Source organism: Garra rufa, chromosome 1 (assembly GCF_049309525.1).
Source record: "Garra rufa chromosome 1, GarRuf1.0, whole genome shotgun sequence".
NCBI lineage: Eukaryota > Metazoa > Chordata > Actinopteri > Cypriniformes > Cyprinidae > Garra > Garra rufa.
The window spans coordinates 26652379-26674288 of record NC_133361.1 but is presented as its reverse complement, the minus strand read 5'-3'; the positions used below and the strand labels follow the sequence as shown (position 1 = coordinate 26674288).

General features: G+C 35.1%; 2 protein-coding genes across 3 annotated transcripts; one reads left to right on the top strand and one right to left on the bottom strand.

Moving 5' to 3' along the window:
- Window positions 1-3287: 3287 nt before the first annotated feature.
- LOC141344701 (retinol dehydrogenase 8) lies at window positions 3288-9653 on the bottom strand. 2 transcript variants are annotated; one of them, XM_073849593.1, is made up of 7 exons: window positions 9529-9653; window positions 8814-8937; window positions 7422-7583; window positions 6907-7086; window positions 6720-6813; window positions 5405-5588; window positions 3288-4213 (listed from the first exon to the last, which is right to left on the bottom strand). In XM_073849593.1, the coding sequence occupies exons 2-7, from the start codon at window positions 8908-8910 to the stop codon at window positions 3998-4000; spliced, it is 933 nt and encodes a 310-aa protein (XP_073705694.1). In that variant the 5' UTR covers window positions 8911-8937; window positions 9529-9653; the 3' UTR covers window positions 3288-3997. The 2 variants fall into 2 exon arrangements, with proteins under 2 accessions (XP_073705694.1, XP_073705702.1); XM_073849601.1 differs by lacking the exon at window positions 9529-9653 and adding an exon at window positions 9184-9243.
- Window positions 9654-11376: 1723 nt separating this feature from the next.
- On the top strand, window positions 11377-21877 carry shfl (shiftless antiviral inhibitor of ribosomal frameshifting). The gene is made up of 10 exons (XM_073838105.1): window positions 11377-11627; window positions 11920-12061; window positions 12208-12257; window positions 12504-12542; window positions 12689-12742; window positions 12823-12864; window positions 12973-13128; window positions 13216-13319; window positions 15067-15224; window positions 18723-21877. Exons 1-10 carry the CDS (start codon window positions 11601-11603, stop codon window positions 18932-18934), a joined length of 984 nt encoding a protein of 327 aa, XP_073694206.1. The 5' UTR covers window positions 11377-11600; the 3' UTR covers window positions 18935-21877.
- Window positions 21878-21910: the final 33 nt, after the last annotated feature.

Below are 21910 nucleotides of genomic sequence, written 5' to 3'. Positions count from 1 at the left end.
CGTCTATTCAATTTTCACTGACAGCCTTAATTCAGTCTTGTTTTAGCCCAGACCCATATTCACTGTCTATTAGACGTATACATATAGTCGTTCAATAGTCGTCTAACTGATGTCTAGTCTATTCTTGGGCTATGGTTAGACGTCTATTAAATTTTCACTGACAGCCCAAATTCAGTCTTGTTTTAGTCTAGACCCACATTCACTGTCTATTAGACGTATACATGTAGTCGTTCAATAATGGTCTAACTGATGTCTAGTCTATTCTTGGGCTATGGTTAGATGTCTATTAAATTTTCATTGACGGCCTAAATTCAGTCTTGTTTTAGCCTAGACACATATTCACTGTCTATTAGATGTATACATGTAGTCGTTCAATAGTCGTCTAACTGATGTCTAGTCTATTCTTGGGCTATGGTTAGATGTCTATTAAATTTTCACTGACAGCCCAAATTCAGTCTTGTTTTAGTCTAGACCCATATTCACTGTCTATTAGACGTATACATGTAGTCGTTCAATAGTCGTCTAACTGATTGTCTAGTCTACTCTTGGGCTATGGTTAGATGTCTATTAAATTTTCACTGACAGCCCAAATTAAGTCTTGTTTTAGTCTAGACCCATATTCACTGTCTATTAAACGTATACATGTAGTCGTTCAATAATGGTCTAACTGATGTCTATTCTTGGGCTATGGTTAGACGTCTATTCAATTTTCACTGACAGCCCTAATTCAGTCTTGTTTTAGTCTAGACCCATATTCACTGTCTATTAGACGTATACATGTAGTCATTCAATAATGGTCTAAACTGATGTCTAGTCTATTCTTGGGCTATGGTTAGACGTCTATTCACTGACAGCCCAAATTCAGTCTTGTTTTAGTCTAGACCCATATTCACTGTCTATTAGATGTATACATGTAGTCGTTCAATAATGGTCTAAACTGATGTCTAGTCTATTCTTGGGCTATGGTTAGACGTCTATTAAATTTTCACTGACAGCCCTAATTCAGTCTTGTTTTAGTCAAGACCCATATTCACTGTCTATTAGACGTATACATGTAGTCGTTCAATCGTCGTCTAACTGATGTCTAGTCTATTCTTGGGTTATGGCTAGATGTCTATTCAATTTTCACTGACAGCCCATATTCAGTTTTGTTTTAGTCTAGACCCATATTCACTGTCTATTAGACGTATACATGTAGTCGTTCAATAATGGTCTAACTGATGTCTAGTCTATTCTTGGGCTATGGTTAGACGTCTATTAAATTTTCACTGACAGCCCAAATTCAGTCTTGTTTTAGTCTAGACCCACATTCACTGTCTATTAGATGTATACATGTAGTCGTTCAATAATGGTCTAACTGATGTCTAGTCTATTCTTGGGCTATGGTTAGACGTCTATTAAATTTTCACTGACAGCCCAAATTCAGTCTTGTTTTAGCCTAGACCCATATTCACTGTTTAATACCAAAAAAAAAAGAACTCAAATAACTAAAAGTAACAAAACAAAAGACATTACATTCCTTCTGCATTAAAATAAATAAATAAGTAATAATAATAATAAAATAAAAAACAGCAAAAGATAATAATATAATGGCATTTTAGGCTTTTATGTTTCAAGAAACACGCCGGCAAGTGTGGCAGTGCAACAGAATTTTTGTTTCTAGATAAATGAACATTTCTTTGTAAACCAGCAATGTTGTGTAGTGTAAACCAACATTAGAAACAATCCTTCAAACAATATAAAAAACTAGTGATTGTAAAACTTTTCAGCAACATCTCTTGACAGTGAGAGTGCGCATTCTTTTACCATAGAAACTGTTGTAAAAAACAAAACAAAAAACAACAAACAAATAAATAACAATCTTAAAATTTTAATGTTAATACACTAGTATTTGTCATTTAAGAAGTATCTGCAACTGATTATTATGTTTTTCAAACATTAATTCTATGATTTCATTATATTTACTTAAAAAATATCCAAAAGTGGCAAAAAAGACATACTTAAGAAATGATCTAAGTATATTCATGAGGAAATAACAATAGCTGTGTCATATTCATAACTATGAATGATCAGAAGTTTATATTTATCAGCAAATAGTCCATTCTGACTGCAGAAATGGATGATTTGAAAACATTAGCTTAGCATTTCTACCTTTACCATAAAGTGACAAATCAACCGTTTGGTTGAGCACATTTTTGAAAAATTATTGAAAACATACTGAAGTTTTTTTTTGGCAACAAGCAACATAATTTTGTAAAGTTAGGGCTCCTACAGTGTAATATGTCAAAAAAAATATGCTTAGCTTGCAAAATTTCACCAAAAACAGTTCACATGGCAGGAGTGATTTCTTTGATTCTGACATCCATGAGAGAAGAAGTGTTGTCACAAGTACTGCTGATTGACATAATGACATCTAGTGGATTTTTTTGGCATAACATAGCTCAACCAGATGGTAGAGATGGCTCAATCAGCTTAAGTTAAGTTAGGTACTCCTCTTAATAAAATATAGTGACTCAAAATGTGCTCAACCATTTGGTCGAGCGGGCAGTTAAAGGGTTAAGACCCCGCGGGAACCCTGACTGAGCCAAAAGTTATAATAAATCAAGGAGAACAGTGCAAAAAACTGTCCGAGGAACAGAAGGCATTTGTGGCTGACCAAACTGAAACAGGATTTCCAGGGCAAGAATCTTGAAAACATTTCCAGTCAGGTAGGTGAAATATTACACTAACATCTTAATACTGATTGTACATATGTTTACCACCTAATAACTGTAGTTCTTCTCCATATGATTTAGTAGTTTCCACACGTTTTATTTTCTTCTTTTTCTTCTGTGGTTTAAAAAAAACAACATATTTAGTTGTACATTAACTGTGCAATCCATGCTGTTGTTTACAGCGGAGTATCACCAATATGGCCGCACATCCAGGTAGCTGACCAAATCGTGACATAAGTTCAAACCCTCTCTTCATCTAAAGGTCGCTCTCAGCAGTTAACAGTATCGCTGACCATTTATTTCCAACTTTATTTTACTTCTAAGCAAAGAACAAAATAACTTTACCATGAGTATCCACGAGGAAGTAAGTTGCTGGCTGCAGTTCACTTAACAGCTGTGACACTAATAGGAAGGGTTTCTGAATTCTACATCAGCCATAGTTTGTCTTATTATTTAGAGATAGGAGGGTTTTTATTATGTACCATTGGAGAAAGTGTAACTGTAAAACCGGATCATGTGTGCCTTGATAACCAATCATATTAAAGCCATGACACCATTCAATTTCAAACAGAGTTGTGCGAGTCAATCGTTGTTTATTGATACTGAATGAGAAGTGCCATAAACAAAGTCCTACCTGTTACAAAAAGTCTGCGGCTTCTCTTATAAAACTGCATTTTTTTTTGGTGTAAACTCTAAAAATAGTTAAATCCAAAACTATTGATTAATAGCAAACAAGTTGAAGATTAGCTGATAAATGATAAACTGTTTCATTCATTCATTCAGCCAAGTGAAGCCTCTCCTCCACTGACATCCATTTTAAAAAAATGGCCTCTGGTCTCCTTCCCTGCATACCACTAAGGCGGCAGCGTTAGCATTAGCTGTTATTTTTTTTAGGCTAAACATCTTTGCACACTGAGTCCGAAATTCTCATTCGAAATTTTCGCATGTTAAAAAATAAATACGACCTCATGTTGTGTCAATCACGTTTACACAGCGCCTCCTATACTTTAGTCTGTCATTAAAAAATTTGGATCAGGTTCTGCATTTTCGCATTCCATAGCAAGCATTTTAATAGGAAAGGATGACGAATATGAAAAAAAAACACATACGACAATTTCAGACTCAGTGTGCAAGCGTTGCAGACTTGCCTTCCAGTTGCTTTGATACTGTTAAAAACCACTACAGCATGAAAAGGACACTAGAGTGTTACAAACAGGAATTTGCAACTAAACATTGTGAAACTCTGAAATGCTTTTGAAATGTTTTTATTCACCAGAGGGTTTTTAGGCTGCACCTTGACCCATTCTCCTGTGCAGTAGGCGTAGAATCCTCAGACTAGCATTGAACACACGGTCATGCTGAAAAATCATTTTATAGAATGCATCTATAGGTAGTCGCCCTGTCGGGTCCGCATGCTTCATGGCAGTCAGTGGCATGTACAAACGGTTGGTCTGATGACGAAATGGAGGATTCTTGGACACAATGAGCTGTAGAGTTTGCTGTAAGAAATAAGAGACATTTATCTGTCACTCAGTTGAACAGGGAGCCATAACAAACAAAATAACAACAGCCCATCCACACACTCTAGTGATGCGCGGGTCGGGGTTTTTTTCAACCCACGGGTCCCGCTTTTATGAAATTATTTGGCCCGCCCCAACCCACCACTGTATCTATTTTTACAACCCGCCCCGCACCCGCGACCATTAAATAGACATACTATTGTAATCTGTAATTCAAATGAAAACAGCCTTTATTTCAGGCCGAAAGTGCTTGGAAACATCGCCATGTAAACTGGCGACAACATACGATTACGAATATGAACCATAAATCATGTCATATTAATAACAAGATAATCAGTGGTGGTGCCGGAAGAAAAGTGGGTATAGCCTATGCTTCATTTATGAATTTCGTTTTGAACTTTCTATTTGAACGCATTCGTTTACTGGATCCTTGGACTGAAAAGTTTACAGGGGTTCGCTGGTTTAAGGAATTTCTGATCGTAAAATCCTGCTTCTTTTTATTTGTAAGGTATTGTTTTCGTTATTATGTACTGTTTCAGGCGCAGGCGCATCAGGCTTAATCATCAAATACAGTTTAAAGCAAGCCGGCGCCACGGTCCTGACTGCATCATTACTGTCTTTATTGGGTGTTTTTAGCGAATATGTACATTTATTCACATATGACTGGATGTGGTTGACTGTCCTGATTTTGGCTAATGCCAAAAGAATGATCTAAAAATAGGTATACGCATAGCCGCCTGATAAAGTGGGTATACGCCATATACCTGCGTATACCCTCCACTACACCACTGTAGATAATGATAAACATTTTCAACATTTACAAAGCAGCGTTTGTATTCGTCTAGGCTAAACATTTTTTTTTTTTTCAAATGTGTATAGGCTTACAGCCTACGCTAAATAACCACTAAACTTTTGTTTTATTTAACAGGCGGAAATGTTCATTTAGTGTTTTTACGTTCGCTGTACAAAAAAAGAATGGCATCCACTGTACCGGGGTTTAATCTACTTCGCCTCGACTCGACTTAGCGCTTGCGTGTTGTGACGTGTTGATAACCTTATTAAATAACTTAAAATATTAAAATAGATATTCCCAAATATTAAATATAGGCTATAGGGAATTGCACACAACATACATAGATTTTTTTTTTTTTTTTTCACTAACACACTCACCTCTGCCACTTCCTCAGGCATCTGCCCGATTGAGGTAAACACTTTCCGTGAATATGGCAGGTAAATCTGACGGAAGATGTGAGCTGTCTCCTCATCAGTCTCTGACAGATCCATCTTCTCTGCCTCCTCATACACTTTATTCTCAAACTCAGTTACAACTGGGCCTGGCTCCACTAATGTCATTCTGTGGGGTTTGTATAAAAGCCATATTTACAATGCATGAAGAAATGGTTGAATATAAAGCCGTTATTTTTGTTTTCTTTCAGCACAAAAAAAGTATTTTTGTGGCTTCATAAAACTACTGTTGAACCACTGTCACATGGACTATTTTAACAATGTCCTTACTAGGGCTGGGACACGATTAATCGCGATTAATCGCATCCAAAATAAAAGTTTATATTAACATACTAAATGTGTGTTTACTGTGTATATTTATTATGTATATATAAATACACACACAAACATGTATATTAAAGAAAACTGAAAATAAAAATTAAATTAAAATAAATAAAATATTTATAATTCTATATATAATCTAAATTAAATACAAATATAACTATCCACACATATAAGTATTTTTTAAAGGCTATACATGTATGTGTGTGTATTTATATATACATAATAAATATACACAGTAAACACACATTTAGTATGTTAACATAAACTTTTATTTTGGATGCGATTAATCGCGATTAATTGTGTCCCAGCCCTAGTCCTTACTACCTTTTGGGCCTTGAGCGTGTCAGTTGCGTTGCCGTCTATGCAGGGTCAGAAATAACTTGGATTTCATCAAAAATATCTTAATTTGTGTTCTAAAGATAAATGAATGTCTTACGGGTTTAGAAGTAATTAATGTAATTCAATGACAGAATTTGGGTAAACTAACCATTAAACTAACCATAAAAGATTCTAAGTGTGATTTGAATGTATTCAGACGCTTAAAATAATAATACACTCATTTTTAATCAAGTACTTTAGACATGCTTTAGTCTGTTAGTCAACATCAAATAAATGTAAATCTTTAAAGCATGACAAAAAGTAATACTTTTTGACATTATTACAAAGTGCAAACTTAAAAGTGTACTTAAAGAAGGTGTATTCTAAGTACATTGCAAGTGGCCTTTTATTTCATTAATATTATATTACCTGTAAGTACATTTTAAAAATACACTTTTAAGATTTTAGGTACACTAAAATGAAACAACTAAAAATCACTTTGGGAGCAGCTGATTAAAGCTGAATAGCTCTAAGCATATTTTGTTAACCTAGCCCTTTTTATTAGTTTGCTAGGAAATATGTTTTATTGTGTACTCACTTGACATTGAACTTCATAGCTTGCACAGCAAGACTCTCACAAAACCCCTCTACAGCAAATTTAGAGGCAGCATATGCATCATTGAAAAGTAGCCCTGAAAAAAACAGTATACATACTTTTAAACAGTAATTGTATGATTCTTTCAGTCAAATGTACAGCTTATAATAAATGAGCTATGTGGTATTACCTTGGATGCCCAGGACACTGCTCATCACTACAATGTGTCCACTCTGATGCCGCTTCATGTCAGGCAGCAGTTCCTTCACCAGTCTCACCAGGCCAAATAAGTTAGTGTTGAAAAGTTCCTGCATAGCACTTACACTCTGACACTCCAAAGGACCGATCATACCCACGCCGGCGTTATTCACTGCAAAACAGTGTGGTAGAGAATAGAGATTAAATAAAATAATGTGGGTGAGCATTCTGTAGCATTTTGCAGAGTTGAGTTTAAAGGGATAGTTCAGGCAAAAAGTAATATTCTGTCATTAACCTGTATGAATAAACACTGATCGAATTTTTAATTTTGGATTAACTATCCCTTTAATACAGAAGTTCAGTATCCTGCCACCATTAGAAGTGAGAAGGTTGCACAACTGTCAAGTCAAAAGACACCTAGCTATTGGTTATATCACTATGAAGCTGCATTGCTCAGGAACTAAGAATTAAGAAAATATTTGTTGTTAAGGAAACTCTCAATGTCACCTAACACATCCACTCGTCGATCTGGCAAGCTGTTCACACACTCTCTGATGGAGTCCTCACAGGTGGCATCCAGCTGTCGGATCTCCAGGGATCTGTTGAGGGTTTCTCCAGCTGCTCTTTCCAGAGCTTCTCTCCTATCCAGGTCTCTCATAGTGGCCACAACTGACTCAAGCACAATCAATAGTAAGACTTAAAATAACACTGAAAGCTTTTTTGGTCATACAGTTGAGGTCAAAAGTTTACATTCTCCTTTCAGAATCTGCAAAATGGTAATTATTTTATCAAAATAAGAGGGATAATACAAAATGCATGTTATTGTTTATTAAGTACTGATCTGAACAAGATATTTCACATAAAAGATACATACATATAGTCCACAGGAGAAAATAATAGTTGAATTTATAAAAAATGACCCCGTTCAAAAGTTTACATACCCTTGATTACTGTGTTCTTACCTGAATGATTCACAGCTGTTTTTTTTTTTGTTTAGTGATAGTTGTTCATGAGTCCCTTGTTTGTCCTGAACAGTTAAACTACCTGCTGTTCTTCAGAAAAATCCTTCAGGTCCCACAAATTGTTTGGTTTTTCATTATTTTTGTGTATTTGAACCCTTTCCAACAATGACTGTATGATTTTGAGATACATCTCACATTTCAGATCTGAGGACAATTGAGGGACTCATATGCAACTATTACTGAAGGTTCAAACGCTCACTGATGCTCCAGTAAGTAAAAACGATGCATTAAGAGCCAGGGGTGAAAACTTTTGAACAGAATGGAGATGTGTGCATTTTTCTTATTTGGCCTAAATATCATATTTTTTCATTTAGTACTGCCCTTCAGAGGCTACAGATGATAGTTACATGTTTTCCAGAAGACAAATTAAGTTAAATTTACCCTGATCTTCAAATTCAAAATGTTTTCACCTTCGGCTCTTAATTCATGGTTTTTCCTTCTGAAGCATCAGTGAGCATTTGAACCTTCTGTAATAGCTGCATATGAGTCCCTCAGTTGTCCTCAGTGTGAAAAGATTAATTTTAAAATTATACAGTCATTGTTGGAAAGGGTTCAAATACACAAAAATGCTAGAAACCAAAGAATGTGTGGGACCTTAAGTATTTTTCTGAGGAACAGTGGGTGCTTTAACTGTTCAGGACAAACAAGGGACTCATGAACAACTATCACTAAACAAAAAAAAAAAAAAAAACAGCTGCGGATCATTCAGGAAAACAACACAGTATTTAGAATCAAGGGGATGTAAACTTTTGAAAGGGGTCATTTTTAATAAGTTAAACTATTATTTTTGGTTAAATAATTAACATTTTGCAGATTTTTGACCTCAACTATATATAAATTCTAAGAGGTGTTTTAAATTCATACGCCGTCTTCTTACCTTTGAAGCGCCTTAGTTCATCTTTTGCAAGACGAACAGCCACTGCCAAACCGATTCCAGAGGAGCATCCTGTCACCAAAACTTTTCGTGTCCCCATAACTTTTGTTTAATGATGATTTCTAATCTGAAACCACAATAAAAACATTAAACTTTAGTAACACTATATTATTTGCCAAAGCTGTTTACAGTTTTCTGTTCAGAATCATAACCATGTTATGACCATCTTCTTTTGGTAGTATATACATATGTTAGGCTATATGCCAATCTGTAATATTAACTAATAGCCTATGTAAATAGTATTAATTACAACAGCAATGCCAAGTGGGCTACATTTTTCACAGCTCTACAAAATGCAAAAGTCAGTAACTACCATTTTTCGTGCTAGGTGAACATTTAAAGCGACAAAGAAATGTTCAGAGAACACTGAAAGTCTGGACTACGGATTAACTCTTAATCAGATTTATCAGCACGGGAGCGCGCCTCATATGCGCGTTCTAACCGGTCAGTTGCAATGCACTATAGAGCTGTGATAAATTCACATATAAAACCGCATGTTAAGTGTTATGTGTCATGAAGGTCGTCACGTTTTAATATAATGCATTAAAAAATGACAGTGACGACAGCTGCACTGTGTAAAAAACAAAATGTGCGATACAAAAGCATACACTATGATGAAGACTAAACCTGTTGGAAGTGTTCTGGGACGTGCACTTACTGAATGCAGCTAAACAGTCCGTTCTGCAGCATGCACAGACCTGTGTCCTGTTGCTTTTGTCATCCATAAACTCCTTTCAGCCGGAACGCGGAGTTCTGCACTGTAAAAACATGAGGACGCGTTTGCGTTCAGAGAACCCTGGGATTTGAAGTCATTAATTGACTAAGAAGAAGAGGAAGGGGAAGAGGAATTAGGCTATTATTAATATTATTATTATTGTTATCTATAGGCCTATAGTATTTTACTAAAAATATAACTTAATTTTTTTTAAATAACTTTAAATTACCAGATAGCACACGTAGATGACTGTTAAAGATCGCTTGATCTGGAAAGCATCTGCACTGCAGACGTTTTTTCTAAGATGACAGTTTTACATACATTCTGAATCATAAACATCTTAAAGACATCTAATAGATATCTATTTTACATCTGATAGGAGACGTCCTATTGACATATTGCAGATGAGCAAAAAAGTACGTCCTCCGTATGTAAATGCAGATGTCAAATAGACGTATGCATGTATTTTTTTTTGTTTGTTTTTTTGCGACAGCCGTTGGCGCTCATCCATCCATATAACGTTATGCCCTCTATATTACTAAATAAATGGTCTTTTAAATATCATCTGCATATCTCTGTTGTGTTGACTAAACATTAGGCCTAATCCAAGTTTATAATTGTGTATCTTTAATTTGATGTTACGATCTACACATTAAGTATAATTTCAATTGGTTACATATTTCTCATTCTTTAGACAGTTGTTGGAGGAGCAAGATGGTGTTGGGGGTGTTTGATGTTTTGTCAGATGAACCAGTCAGTACCAGTAATGTCAGATCTCAACAGTATACAAAAGTTAAGGGAGTCTCAATCCTCTAATAGTGCAGTAACAGCCGTCATACAATTGCTACACATAGTTGATCTCACCCAGTCTGAAAAAACATTTACAGTGAGCTCAGTCACACACATGACATGGTCTGTAGTCGAAGTAATACCATCTAATATGTATTGAATGTAAACTGTGGCTGAACCCTAGTATGCTGCTGTTCATACAAGTTATTGCGTAGCTTCAACACTAGTCTGCTTTTTTTTTCCCTCCGTCTCGACTTGGTATCGGTCTTGGTCTAGACTTGGTCTTGGTCTTCACATGGTCTGTCTTGGTCTTGTCTTGGTCTCGATGCCTTCTGGTCTTGGTAGTGTCTTGGTCTCGGTTTAGGCGGTCTTGACTACAAGTCTACACATACACCACGGAGACGTCTTTTTGACGTCTGCATTTACATCTGGAAGACATTTTTTGAGTGTTTGCTCATCTGCATTACAGCTACAGGACGTTACCTATCGGATGTCAAATAGACGTCTATTAGATGTCTTTAAGATGTTTATGATTTTGAAAAAAAAAAAAGATGTAAAACTTACATCTTACAGATGTCTGTCAGATGTTTGTACACAGCAGATGCTTTTCAGATCAAGTTATCTTTAACAGACATCTTGCAGACATATGTGTGCTATATGGGCTCCGTGATGTTTTGTTGATTCTTGCATTGACTTTTTAGTTTAAATTTTACTGGGAAGCCTATTGAAAATGACATTTGGAAATCAAAAGAAAAGTATTTCAGCTACAATAAAAAGAAAATGCATAATTTGATCTTTTTTTTCTCTCTCTCTCTCTCTCTCTCTCTCTCTCTCTCTCTTTTTAGTCATGAACAAAGTGGTGTTTGTGAACTAATCTTGTCTAATAGTTGGAAGGGAATGACACCTGCAAAAACACGGAGTTGATTTAGTAAATCACTGAACAAATCTAAATGAATCTTTTTAGTGAAAAGATTCAAGAGATTTGAATTACTCGATGAATCCAAATCTTCACTCTATTTGCATGAACAGTCAAGGGTGCTCTTATTTTGTTCTTGGTTTACAGCTGTATTGTGGCGAGCTCTAGTGGTCATGATGTGGTATTTTTGATCAAACTGAAAGTGATATACCACACTAACCTACTGAAAACGCTAAAGGAAACGGTGCCACATTATAAGAGGTCTAGCAGTGTCGTTGCAGGTACTACAACAACACCGAACGACAAAAAGATGAATCGAATGCGAGAAGAAGTGGAGGTATAGTATTTGTTATTCGTGTAAACATACAGTTAAATGGCGTATGATATTTTATTGGAGACAATATGACAGGCACGGTATTAAAGGAAGTATAGTGCAGTAACTTCCTCAATAGTCATAGTGCATATTGCACGTAGGTTATAAACGGATTGATGTTTTCCTGCAAAAATAATCACCTTTACATTAATTTAAAGTGTCACACATAAGTGCCTCACTCAGTTTTACACTACGTGGTTGCTGTTTCAAATAAAGATAATTAAATGTGAATGTTTTTTGCTACCTCTTCACTTAGTTGGAAAAAAGTGTCAGGCGACTGAGAGAGAAGTTTCATGGACTTATTGAAATTGACAACGCTATACTGCTTATGCGACGCTATGGAAACGACCATCGTATGGTTGCAATGTGTGTCGCCCTGATGGCAGATAACGACAGGGGTAAAGTGCAAACCTTTCCTCTTTAATGTCTCATACGTATATTACCTTATGTTACTCTACTATTTATGCCATTCCTATTTCCTTTTTATATATAGTTTTGTTTATATCGACTTCATGTCTTATCTTATGTGTTTTTTTATATCTAGAGTTGGATGAGGAAGACATGTCAGCTTTGAATAATGACCCTGTAGCTAAGGTATGGTGCAGGTAACTTTAAGCAGTTTATATAAATGTATGGGAAAAAAAACTAGTAGATGTATTTAGCAACAAGTATTGGGAAACCTAAGCCATTTAAAATCTATACAAATATCATTGCATCAGATTACAAAATATCATGCATTTTGCATTTGAAGAAAGGCATTTGCTATGTAATGCAATGAAATTAAGTGTTCATGTTAATAATTCTGTGTTATTAATCAACACATTCTCTGCACTCATACAGAATGTGGCTATGAAACTCAAAGCTGATGAAAAACAACAGGTAACAATAACATCCTAACCATCCGCTAAAAACCTGTAAACATGATTTGTCATGTTACACGATTTCTGAAAATGAAAGTCCCAGTTACTGCTGTTTACCTTACAATTTTTAATTGTATAATGGTTATAGTCATCAAACATTTATAGGAAGAAAAACCTGCTAAGTCATCTGGATCCAGTGGTGCCAGTCAACCAGCAAAAGTAAGGAGTTTCCCTATTTGTATATGTATATTTACAGGATCAACAAATCATGTTATTGCATCACTCCTATCTCACTTCAGGCACCGGCTAAGAAAAAACCCAGTGATGACAATGATATAGCGGTTAGTTGCTTTGCATTGTTTATTTGAATTATCAGTTGTACCGAGGTACTGAAGAACTGTGTGTGTGCTATAAACAGCGTGAACTAACATGCACAGACATGTTTGCAGGAGCTCGGGGCGCGTCTACGAGTTCTGCCATTGACTGTGGAGAATAAGCGAATGTTTGACCAGGCTCACGCAAACCAGATCCCGTCTGTCATACATCAGTTTGCCTGTGAGTCATGTGACAAGGACTGGTGGCGACGTGTGCCTCAGAGGAAAAGGGTATGACGTGTGACCACACCTTACAACTTTACAATCCCATTCATGCTGTGCTCTAGCATTCATCTGTGTGCACTTGGCTTGTTGTAGGTGTCACGCTGTCATCGATGCAAAAAGAAGTATGACCCTGTGCCAGCCGACAAAATGTGGGGTTTTGCAGAGTTTAACTGTCCAAACTGCTTACGGACCTTCAAGTAAGATATTAACTTTATGTATAGTTCAAGTCAAAAGTTTACAAACACCTTTGCAGAATTTGCAAAATGTTCATTATTTTACCAAAAGAGGAATCATACAAAATTAATATTTTTGAAATATTTTTTTATTTAGGACTGACCTGAATAAAATATTTTACATAGAAGACGTATACATAGTTCGCAAGAGAAAATTATAGCTGCATTCATAAAAATGACCCTGTTCAAAAGTTTACATACACTTGATTCTTAATACTGTGTTGTTACCTGAATGATCCACAGCTGTTTTTTGTTTGTTTTTTAGTAATAGTTGTTCATGAGTCCCTTGTTTGTCCTGAACAGTTAAACTGCCCGCTTTTCTCACTGATTCTTTGGTTTTTCAGCATTTCTGTGTATTTGAACCCTTTCCAACAATGACTATATAATTTTGAGATCCATCTTTTCACACTGAGGAGACTCTCATGCAACTATTACAAAAGGTTCAAATGATCACTGATGCTCCAGAAGGAAAAAATAATCCATTAAGAGCCAGGGGTACAAACTTTTGAACGGATTTGTACATTTGTCTTATTTTGCCTAAATATCATGTTTTGTTAATTTAGTACTGCCCTTCAGAAGATAATTACACGTTCCGCAGATAACAAAATAAGTTAAATTTACCCTGACCTTCAAAAGTTTTCACCTCCGGCTCTTAATGCATCTTTTTTTTCCTTCTGAAGCCTCAATGAGTGTTTGAACCTTCTGTAATAGTTGCATATGAATCCCTCAGTTGTCCTCAGTGTGAAAAGATCAAAATCATACAGTCACTGTTGGAAAGGGTTCAAATACACAAAAATGCTGAAAAAACATAATTTGTGAGATATGAAGGATTTTTCTGAAGAACAGCAGACCGTTTAACTGTTAAGGACAAACAAGGGATAACTAGCACTAAACAAAAAATAAACACAGCTGTGGATCATTCAGGTAACAACACAGTATTCAGAATCAAGCGTATGTAAACTTTTGAATAGGGTAATCTTTATAAAATTCAATTTATTTTTTCTTATGGACTATATGTAAACTAGCCAGGAAAAAATCCAGACCCTAATCTATTAAGATTAGGGTCGACCAATCACTAAGTTTTCACTTAGCTCCATACGCTTAGCTACCAGTGAAGCTAACTGATAGATTAAACTCTTGCCGTATCCTGTCGGCAAAACAGCAAAAACGTCCTTCTTGCACAGGAACGATTCGAGCGCGGTTTTCTGTTCCTCTTTTATATGAAAAGCCAAGTCTAACTCTTTCATTGTAGCGGCCAAAGCCGTTTCAAACAACTGGTGTTCATCTGTAGCCATCTTTCAATGTTAATGATTCCGGACGTCAAAGCTCTGTCGTCATCAGTTTAGCTCGCCTCTGGCCCGCCTACATCAGATACACCGATTTGATTGGTTCCCACAACTGCTTACGTAATGCAGTAATGTGCAACATTGCTTGATGCCAGAGTGTCTTGCAGAGACAATTCAAATTGTGCTCTTGCGAGACCTCTGGATTTCCAGGGAATATGTAAACATCTTTTATGTGAAATATCTTATTCAGGTCAGTACTAAATAAAAAATATGTTGCATTTTACTGTTATTTTGGTAAAATAATTAACATTTTGCAGATTCTGGAAGGTGTAAGTCAACTTTTCACTTCAACTGTATGCTGTACTGTATCAGTTTTAAATTATAATCATGGCATTGTTTTTTTCTGCATTTTATGTTTCTGTTAGGGGTTTTGGTCGAATGGATGGACGTTCCCCTTGTTATGGCTGTCGCTCAGCCATTATCCCCACACAGATTTTACCACCCAGGAAGAGGACCATGGGGCCTGGGCCTAGAAGAAGAAATCAGCACAGCTGCCTTGCTGAAGACTGTTATAATCGAATGGGTAATTTGATGCTGTTTCACACAATGACCACTAGAGGTCTTACACAATTTCAAGGCAACACAGTAGGCTTTAATTATATACAGTTTTCAGAACGCAAATATATATATCAATAAAGGTATTTTTAAAATATGTTAACTTCCTAAAACACAGCAAACCAATTTCCACAAGTTGGTATGATTCTTTAGGGTCTTCATGAAATGTCTGCAACATTGGTTAAAATTCCTCAATGGCTATGTAAAACAACACCCTGTTTACCTTGTCAAAAGCAGCTCTGTTCACAGAGACCTGTTTTGGTGCACGTCTCTTTAACCCTTAAAGACCTAGAACATTTTTGGGGCACCTGAGGCACCTGTATATTTCTTTGTTTTTTCAGACCTATTCTAGCAGTCAACATCAATTGTCATATATCATTATAATCATAAGAACTTGAACTTTGTCTAGCTAATTTAAAATTACAAATTTCCTTTTGTTTTCTCTAAAAATTAGTGAATTTCCAGAATTTTAGCAAAAAACGCTACCAACAATTGGGTGTTTTTTTACTGTGTACTCAAATAAAAACTCCTGAAGTTTGGATTTTTTTCTTTAACAATTTGTATTTAGGTGTTTTACACTTCCAAATAAAATTGTGTCTGTATATGACATTCCCCAAGCAAGTTATAGCCAATTTTTACAATATTATTATAGGTGCTTTTCAGTGAAAAACAGGCCCATTTAGTTTATTGACAATATAGACCTGTCCAAAAACGTTTCAGGAGTAAAGTCATAGCAGAAACAGTGTTATATAATAGCAAAACACAGTAAAAATAATTTACTTTTTCAGATAAATATATTCTTAATCCAAACAATAAACACAAACAGTGTAGAAAGTAGCACAAGAAAAATTGCACAAATTGTCTTGTGCAACAACAACAACAAAAAATAAACAGTCCAAATTATTCACAAACTTCACACAAAATGAGAGAGAAATATACAGAGTGCAACCGAAAAAACAGTGCAAATAATCTTTAAAAACTATGTAATAATTAGTTAATATAATATAACAACCAAATAGATGGATCTGCTGGCTGCTTCGGAATCTATTTTACCGGGAGATCGCTTGGTGACGCGAAAACCTACATTCCAGTGCTTTATCCGATATCTACTGCTGTTTCATCCTTGTTTTTGGTTTGTGTTATGTCAAAGGGCTCTGTTATGAGTATTTCTGTACATTTTCAAAGAATGCTGTCATGCAAATGTGTTATTTTGTGTTTGTTTTCATGCAAGCAAGATGCACTTTGCTTTCACTTTGTGTTTGTTCAGTTTTGTAAAGAAACGTACCACGGAGCCTCTGAATATCCAAATGAGGCGATATCACTGAAAAGAGTAGACTCTGTACATTACAAGACTTTTTAAAGCATTCAAATTGGATTAGAGGTTCAAAAGTTATTAAACACTAAAGAACAATAGCTATTTTTAGCCGCCGACGGCTGTCTCGGTCTTTGAGGGTTAAATGATAATGAGCTACTGCTCACCCACCCCTTTCTTCTGTGTTTTTGTGTATTTGGTGGCGCGTTATAATCCAAAACAAAACTAATCCACTGTCTTCAGTGGCTCTGATGTCGGGAGAAAATGAAGACTCTTTAATGTTTACTTACATGCAACTACAAAATACCTGCATTGCTAGTTGGCTGGGGGTGGAAATATGCTAATACGGGACAGTCCATGGGCGTGGCTTGAAAAATATGACATCATACTGCTCCGAAAATCAAAACAGCTTGATAATTGCCACTTTTTGGTTTTTGGGGAATTGAAAAACGGAGTGAACGGATTTTTATAATTGTAGGGTGGTTACGTTCACACACTGCAAATGCAAACACCGTGTAAAAGTAAATTTTTGCATCCGATGTCTCCTTTAAAACTCAGCATGAAATCTAAATTTGCTCTGCTTTCTGCTTCTAAGAGGACTTGTCATGTCACCTAAGCTGTGAAAGTAATTGGAAAATAATAACAAGGTCCCATTCTGATATTGATAACCATTCTGATGGAGATACTGTAATAAAGTCTTGTTATTTTTTCCTAGTAAATATTCAGCATAATTGGGAACCATAGTGGGGTGTAAAACTCTGAGGCCACTAGAGTAAAATATTTTCATTACAGAAATAGTTTACCCAAAAGTAAAAATTAAAAATGTACTCACCCTCGCGCCATCATAGTTGTAGAGGAGTTTGATTCTTCATCAGAAAAGATGTGTAGAAATTTAGAATTACATCACTTGCTCAGCCTTCCTCTGCAGTGAATGGGTGCCGTCTGAATGTCCAAACAGCTGATAAATAGGCTACATCACAATAATGTACAAGTAATCCACACAATTAGATCACAATTTAATATACTGACAAGCAAAATGCTACTTGTTTGTTTTAAATCTTTAAATCATTAAAAATAATAATAACATGAGCACTTTAATATCAGCTGTGCTCAAGTGGCATGAACTCCAAAAGTTTCTGTATAACCTGATGATCATGTTCTTCAGCATGATTTCAGATGATCCAACAGCATCAATAAAAGCAAGAACATCTGAATGTCTGTTAGAAAAAGTTCACACAAATTTATACACTACCAGTCAAAAAAAGATTTTTAATGTTTTTGAGTAATAGAAAATACAGCAAAGCAGTAAAATTGTGAAATATTTGTGCTATTTTAAGTAACTGCTTTCTATTTTAATACATTTTACTACTACATTTTACTAATTTACTACAGTGATCAAATCTAAATTTTCAGCATCATTACTCCAGTCTTCAGTGTCACATGACCCTTCAGAAATCATTCATTTTGCCGATTTGCTGTTCAAGAAGCATTTTTTGTTATTATTATCAATATTTAAAACAGTTGAGTACATTTTTTACAGGATTCTTTAATGATTATGAAGATCTAGATTCAAATGTTCTTCTGAACTTTCTATCCATCAAAAACACCCGGAAAAAAAATCTGCTTAGCTGTTTTTGACATAATAATAAAAGCAATAAAAAATGTTTTTTGAGAAGCAAATCAGAATATTAGAATGATTTCTAAAGGATCATGCGACTGGAGTAATGATGCTAAAAATTTGCTTTGAAATCACAGGAATAAATTATATTTTAAAAGTATATTCAAAAAAAAAAAACAGTTATATTTTAATAGTACAAACATTTCAAAATGTTACAGTTTTTGCTGTACTTCAAATGGGAAAAAAAATGCAGGCTTGGTAAGCACAAGAGACGTCTTTAAAAACATTAAAAATCTTACTATTTAAAAACTTATAGTGTACATCACAAATTTATACATCAAAAAGAGACAATTTGATTTGATTAGTGGCTTAGAAATATTGTAATAATACATATTTTCTGAATCCGCAGATTTTTTTCAGAATCCTAAAATTTTGGAGTTCTCAGATTTTTGGACCCCATTGTGTGTCTTATTACAAAAGTGAAATGAAAAAAAAAACTGCATGAATATAACCATCTGCATTTTTGTCTTAACTAGAGCCACATGTACCTGGTACGGAATGCGTTCACCCGCACAGCCGACAGAAGAACAGGAAGCCACGTGTGGTTTACCCCAGCCCTGCTCACATCAGCAGCGGATCCACTGTTAACACCTGTCTGAGTCAGGGCAGTCTGATAGAAAGCATCAATGAGCTCATTCTAGATGACATTGAAGAAGAGTCGGATGAAGACACTGACAGCAGCACCTGAGGCAGCAGCAAAAATCAGTTAAAACAACATTATTTCAGCTGTTGCTTTGAATAAAACAACATAATTTTTGATATAATTTCAAATAATTAACTCAAAGTAATAAATGTATTAAGGCGCAAGCAGGCTGAATAAACCATGTAAAGCACTGAAGGCTTTATGAACACAATGCAACACACCCCAAACACAGAATCCAGATAAGGAATGATTGACTATTAAGTTATGAGCCAATTAGTGCACACCCTGAGGTGGTAATCCTGCAGTGTGTGTATGACACAGTGAGCATTTGTGGATCTCAGCCATACAAAAGATTTACATAAGTGATATGAAACCAGCTGTTAACAATCCTGAAAATACTTAAAAGTTGGAATGTGAACCAGTGAGAATCTTAAACAGCAGCTCTGTGCTATAATGTTTATTACTAGGGATGTACAAAATCTCGATACAATACGATAATATCACAATATAAAGTCCACAATACAATATTTATTGTGATATTTAAAAACAAAAACAAAGGAATTTTTAATTTTGTGCATTTTAAAGTTAAATTCTTCTATCTAGTTCAAAATTAAGAGGTCCAACCCAACTTAACCCGCTTTTTAGATGTGATATACTGTTATAAATTATACTGATATACTGTATAAATTACATTCACACTGGTGTTTTTGAAGCCAAACAGATAATAATAATAATAATAACAACAATTTTATTTTACTGTCCCATGACAGTAATAGCCATATATTGTAAAACAATTGCACTGTAAAAGAAATTAAAATGAATAAGTATATTATTTTTGCTTTGTACTACAGCAGGGAAATTACAATACTTCTTTCCTAATTTCAAAAACTTGATAGAGACTGAATATGGACTGTAGTAATTTTTTGTCCATTTAAATGAGTAGCCGTCAGCAATTCGTACTGCACCTTTAGGTTTTTATTTTGACGGAAATGGCAGGAAACTTCCAGCTTCAGTGAACACAGGTTTACAAAAACGCATCTTACCACAAATTTTAAGAAATGCTGTAATCACCTACCTCAAAAAATAAAGCATAACTGGTGGCCGCTGCATTTTCAAAGGCATGCTAAATTCACAGCACATGCCATAAAAAGTTTACTGCATTCACTGTGAACTGAGCCGTTCTGAGGTGCGGAAAACACCGGATCGTGAGCTGATCGCCTGAACGTCTTGATGAAGGGATTAGGCCATATTGTGTTTTCGGTTTTAGTTCATTTGACAGATGCTGTGACCCAAAACACAAATGTTATGTTATAATATTAAAAAAAATCTACACTTTTTGCCCAGAAGACCTATCATTTCATATCGTCATGTGACCACAATAATATCGAGACAGTTTTGCTATTGCGATACCATGATATTGAAAACTACTTTACTATTTATTGCAGAGCTGATGTGAACAGATTTTATCCAGATTTTGTTTATAGAGTCCGTATAAGAACAATTTAAAGAATTGTTTCTAAACACATTATAACTGTTAGAAATGTATTGCTCTGAAAACACATTACACATGACTGTGAAGAAGAAAGAGCCAACAACCCCTGATGAATAAAACAGAATTATTCTTAAGTCAGCCTTATATAAGCTGTCATACACACGTAAGAGCTGCATAGTGAACTCTTAATACTTCCCGAGGGAAGATTTCAGGGACGTGTCCAAGGTGAAAATAACGCCAAAGCAGTGTGTTAAACCTACTATTAATGTGTCAAATTAAAAATGACCTGGAATAAACATGCAGATGATTTATTAGCACGTCTTTGCTATTATATCATAATTTTGCATAATGTTGTCTTTGCATAAATGCAATGATGATTAATCATACTAGACGTTACAACGTACAACTGTACAATGCATGAAAGAAGACACCCAGCTACACCCAACACTATTACAACCATTACAAAACCCTAAACAAAAAAATAACAAAAGAGCACTAATACTGAACACCAGACAAAGACACGTCTTTTAACTGCCAAACCTCTGAATATCGCTTGAAATAAACAATTTTCTCTAACTCCAAGAGAGCTACACTACTAAGATTTGTTATGTTTTTAAAGAAGTCTTGACAGCAAAAACAACTGTTTTCTATTTGAATATATTTTAAAATGTAATTTATTCCTGAGATTTCCAAAGCTGAATTTTAGCATCGTTACTCCAGTCACATGATCCTTTAGAAATAATTTTAATATTCTGATTTGCTGCTCCAAAACCTTCATTTAATCCTTTCTTTTAAAAACATTTAAACATTGGTAGTGTATATGTGGCCATTAAATGAAAAAACACAATTCTGGATGTCAAAGGATTCTGCTTAACCCAAAAGCACAGACGTTATGTCACTGAAATTCCAACAACCTCAGTCCATTTATCAAAGGCATAAGTTGGCTGTCACCTGAAAAAAATATTCCTCTTCTATTCCAAAAAGTTAAGCAATTTTGACATTTAGCCTACTTAAACATCTGGATGACTCACTACTGCACATTGTGAGCAGAACTGTGGTCATAGGTTGTTTGCTTATTTTACATCAGTACTTTGATATATCACGGACATCCTGACTGTATTGATCTAATGTCAGACACAAAGATTATGGCTTTACAATGATATCCATAAATTGATACAACCTCATGAGAACTGCTTAAGAGCAAACTTTTTGTTTTTCCAAGTACAAATCACTCATTCAGTGCATGAACACTCTTGCACTCTTAAAAATAATGGTTCTTTATATGCACTGATGGTTTCATGAAGGACTTTTAACATCTATTGAATCTATTTCACAAACAGATTAGATTTTTAAAATGTTCTTTACACTAAAAAAAAAGAATGGTTCTTTTAAAAACTATTCACTGAAAGTTCTTTGTGGAAGCCAACATTTTTCTTCTATTGCAAAAATCCCTTTATTTTTAAGAGCGTATGGATTGACATTGCTATTTGACAAACAAACAATCAAGTCAAAAAAACATTCAACCAAAA

What these genes read in the sequence shown, in the direction of transcription:
- LOC141344701 (XM_073849593.1), bottom strand. Translation starts at nt 8,910, where the DNA reads ATGGGGACACGAAAAGTTTTGGTGACAGGATGCTCCTCTGGAATCGGT. An exon ending in GCTATGAAGTTCAATGTCAA is followed by an intron (nt 5,589 to 6,719) that starts GTGAGTACACAA and finishes CAAACCCCACAG; the next exon opens with AATGACATTAGTGGAGCCAG. An exon ending in TGCCTGAGGAAGTGGCAGAG is followed by an intron (nt 4,214 to 5,404) that starts GTGAGTGTGTTA and finishes TATTTCTTACAG; the next exon opens with CAAACTCTACAGCTCATTGT.
- shfl (XM_073838105.1), top strand. Translation starts at nt 11,601, where the DNA reads ATGAATCGAATGCGAGAAGAAGTGGAG. An exon ending in GAATGCGAGAAGAAGTGGAG is followed by an intron (nt 11,628 to 11,919) that starts GTATAGTATTTG and finishes CTCTTCACTTAG; the next exon opens with TTGGAAAAAAGTGTCAGGCG. An exon ending in GTGCCAGTCAACCAGCAAAA is followed by an intron (nt 12,743 to 12,822) that starts GTAAGGAGTTTC and finishes ATCTCACTTCAG; the next exon opens with GCACCGGCTAAGAAAAAACC.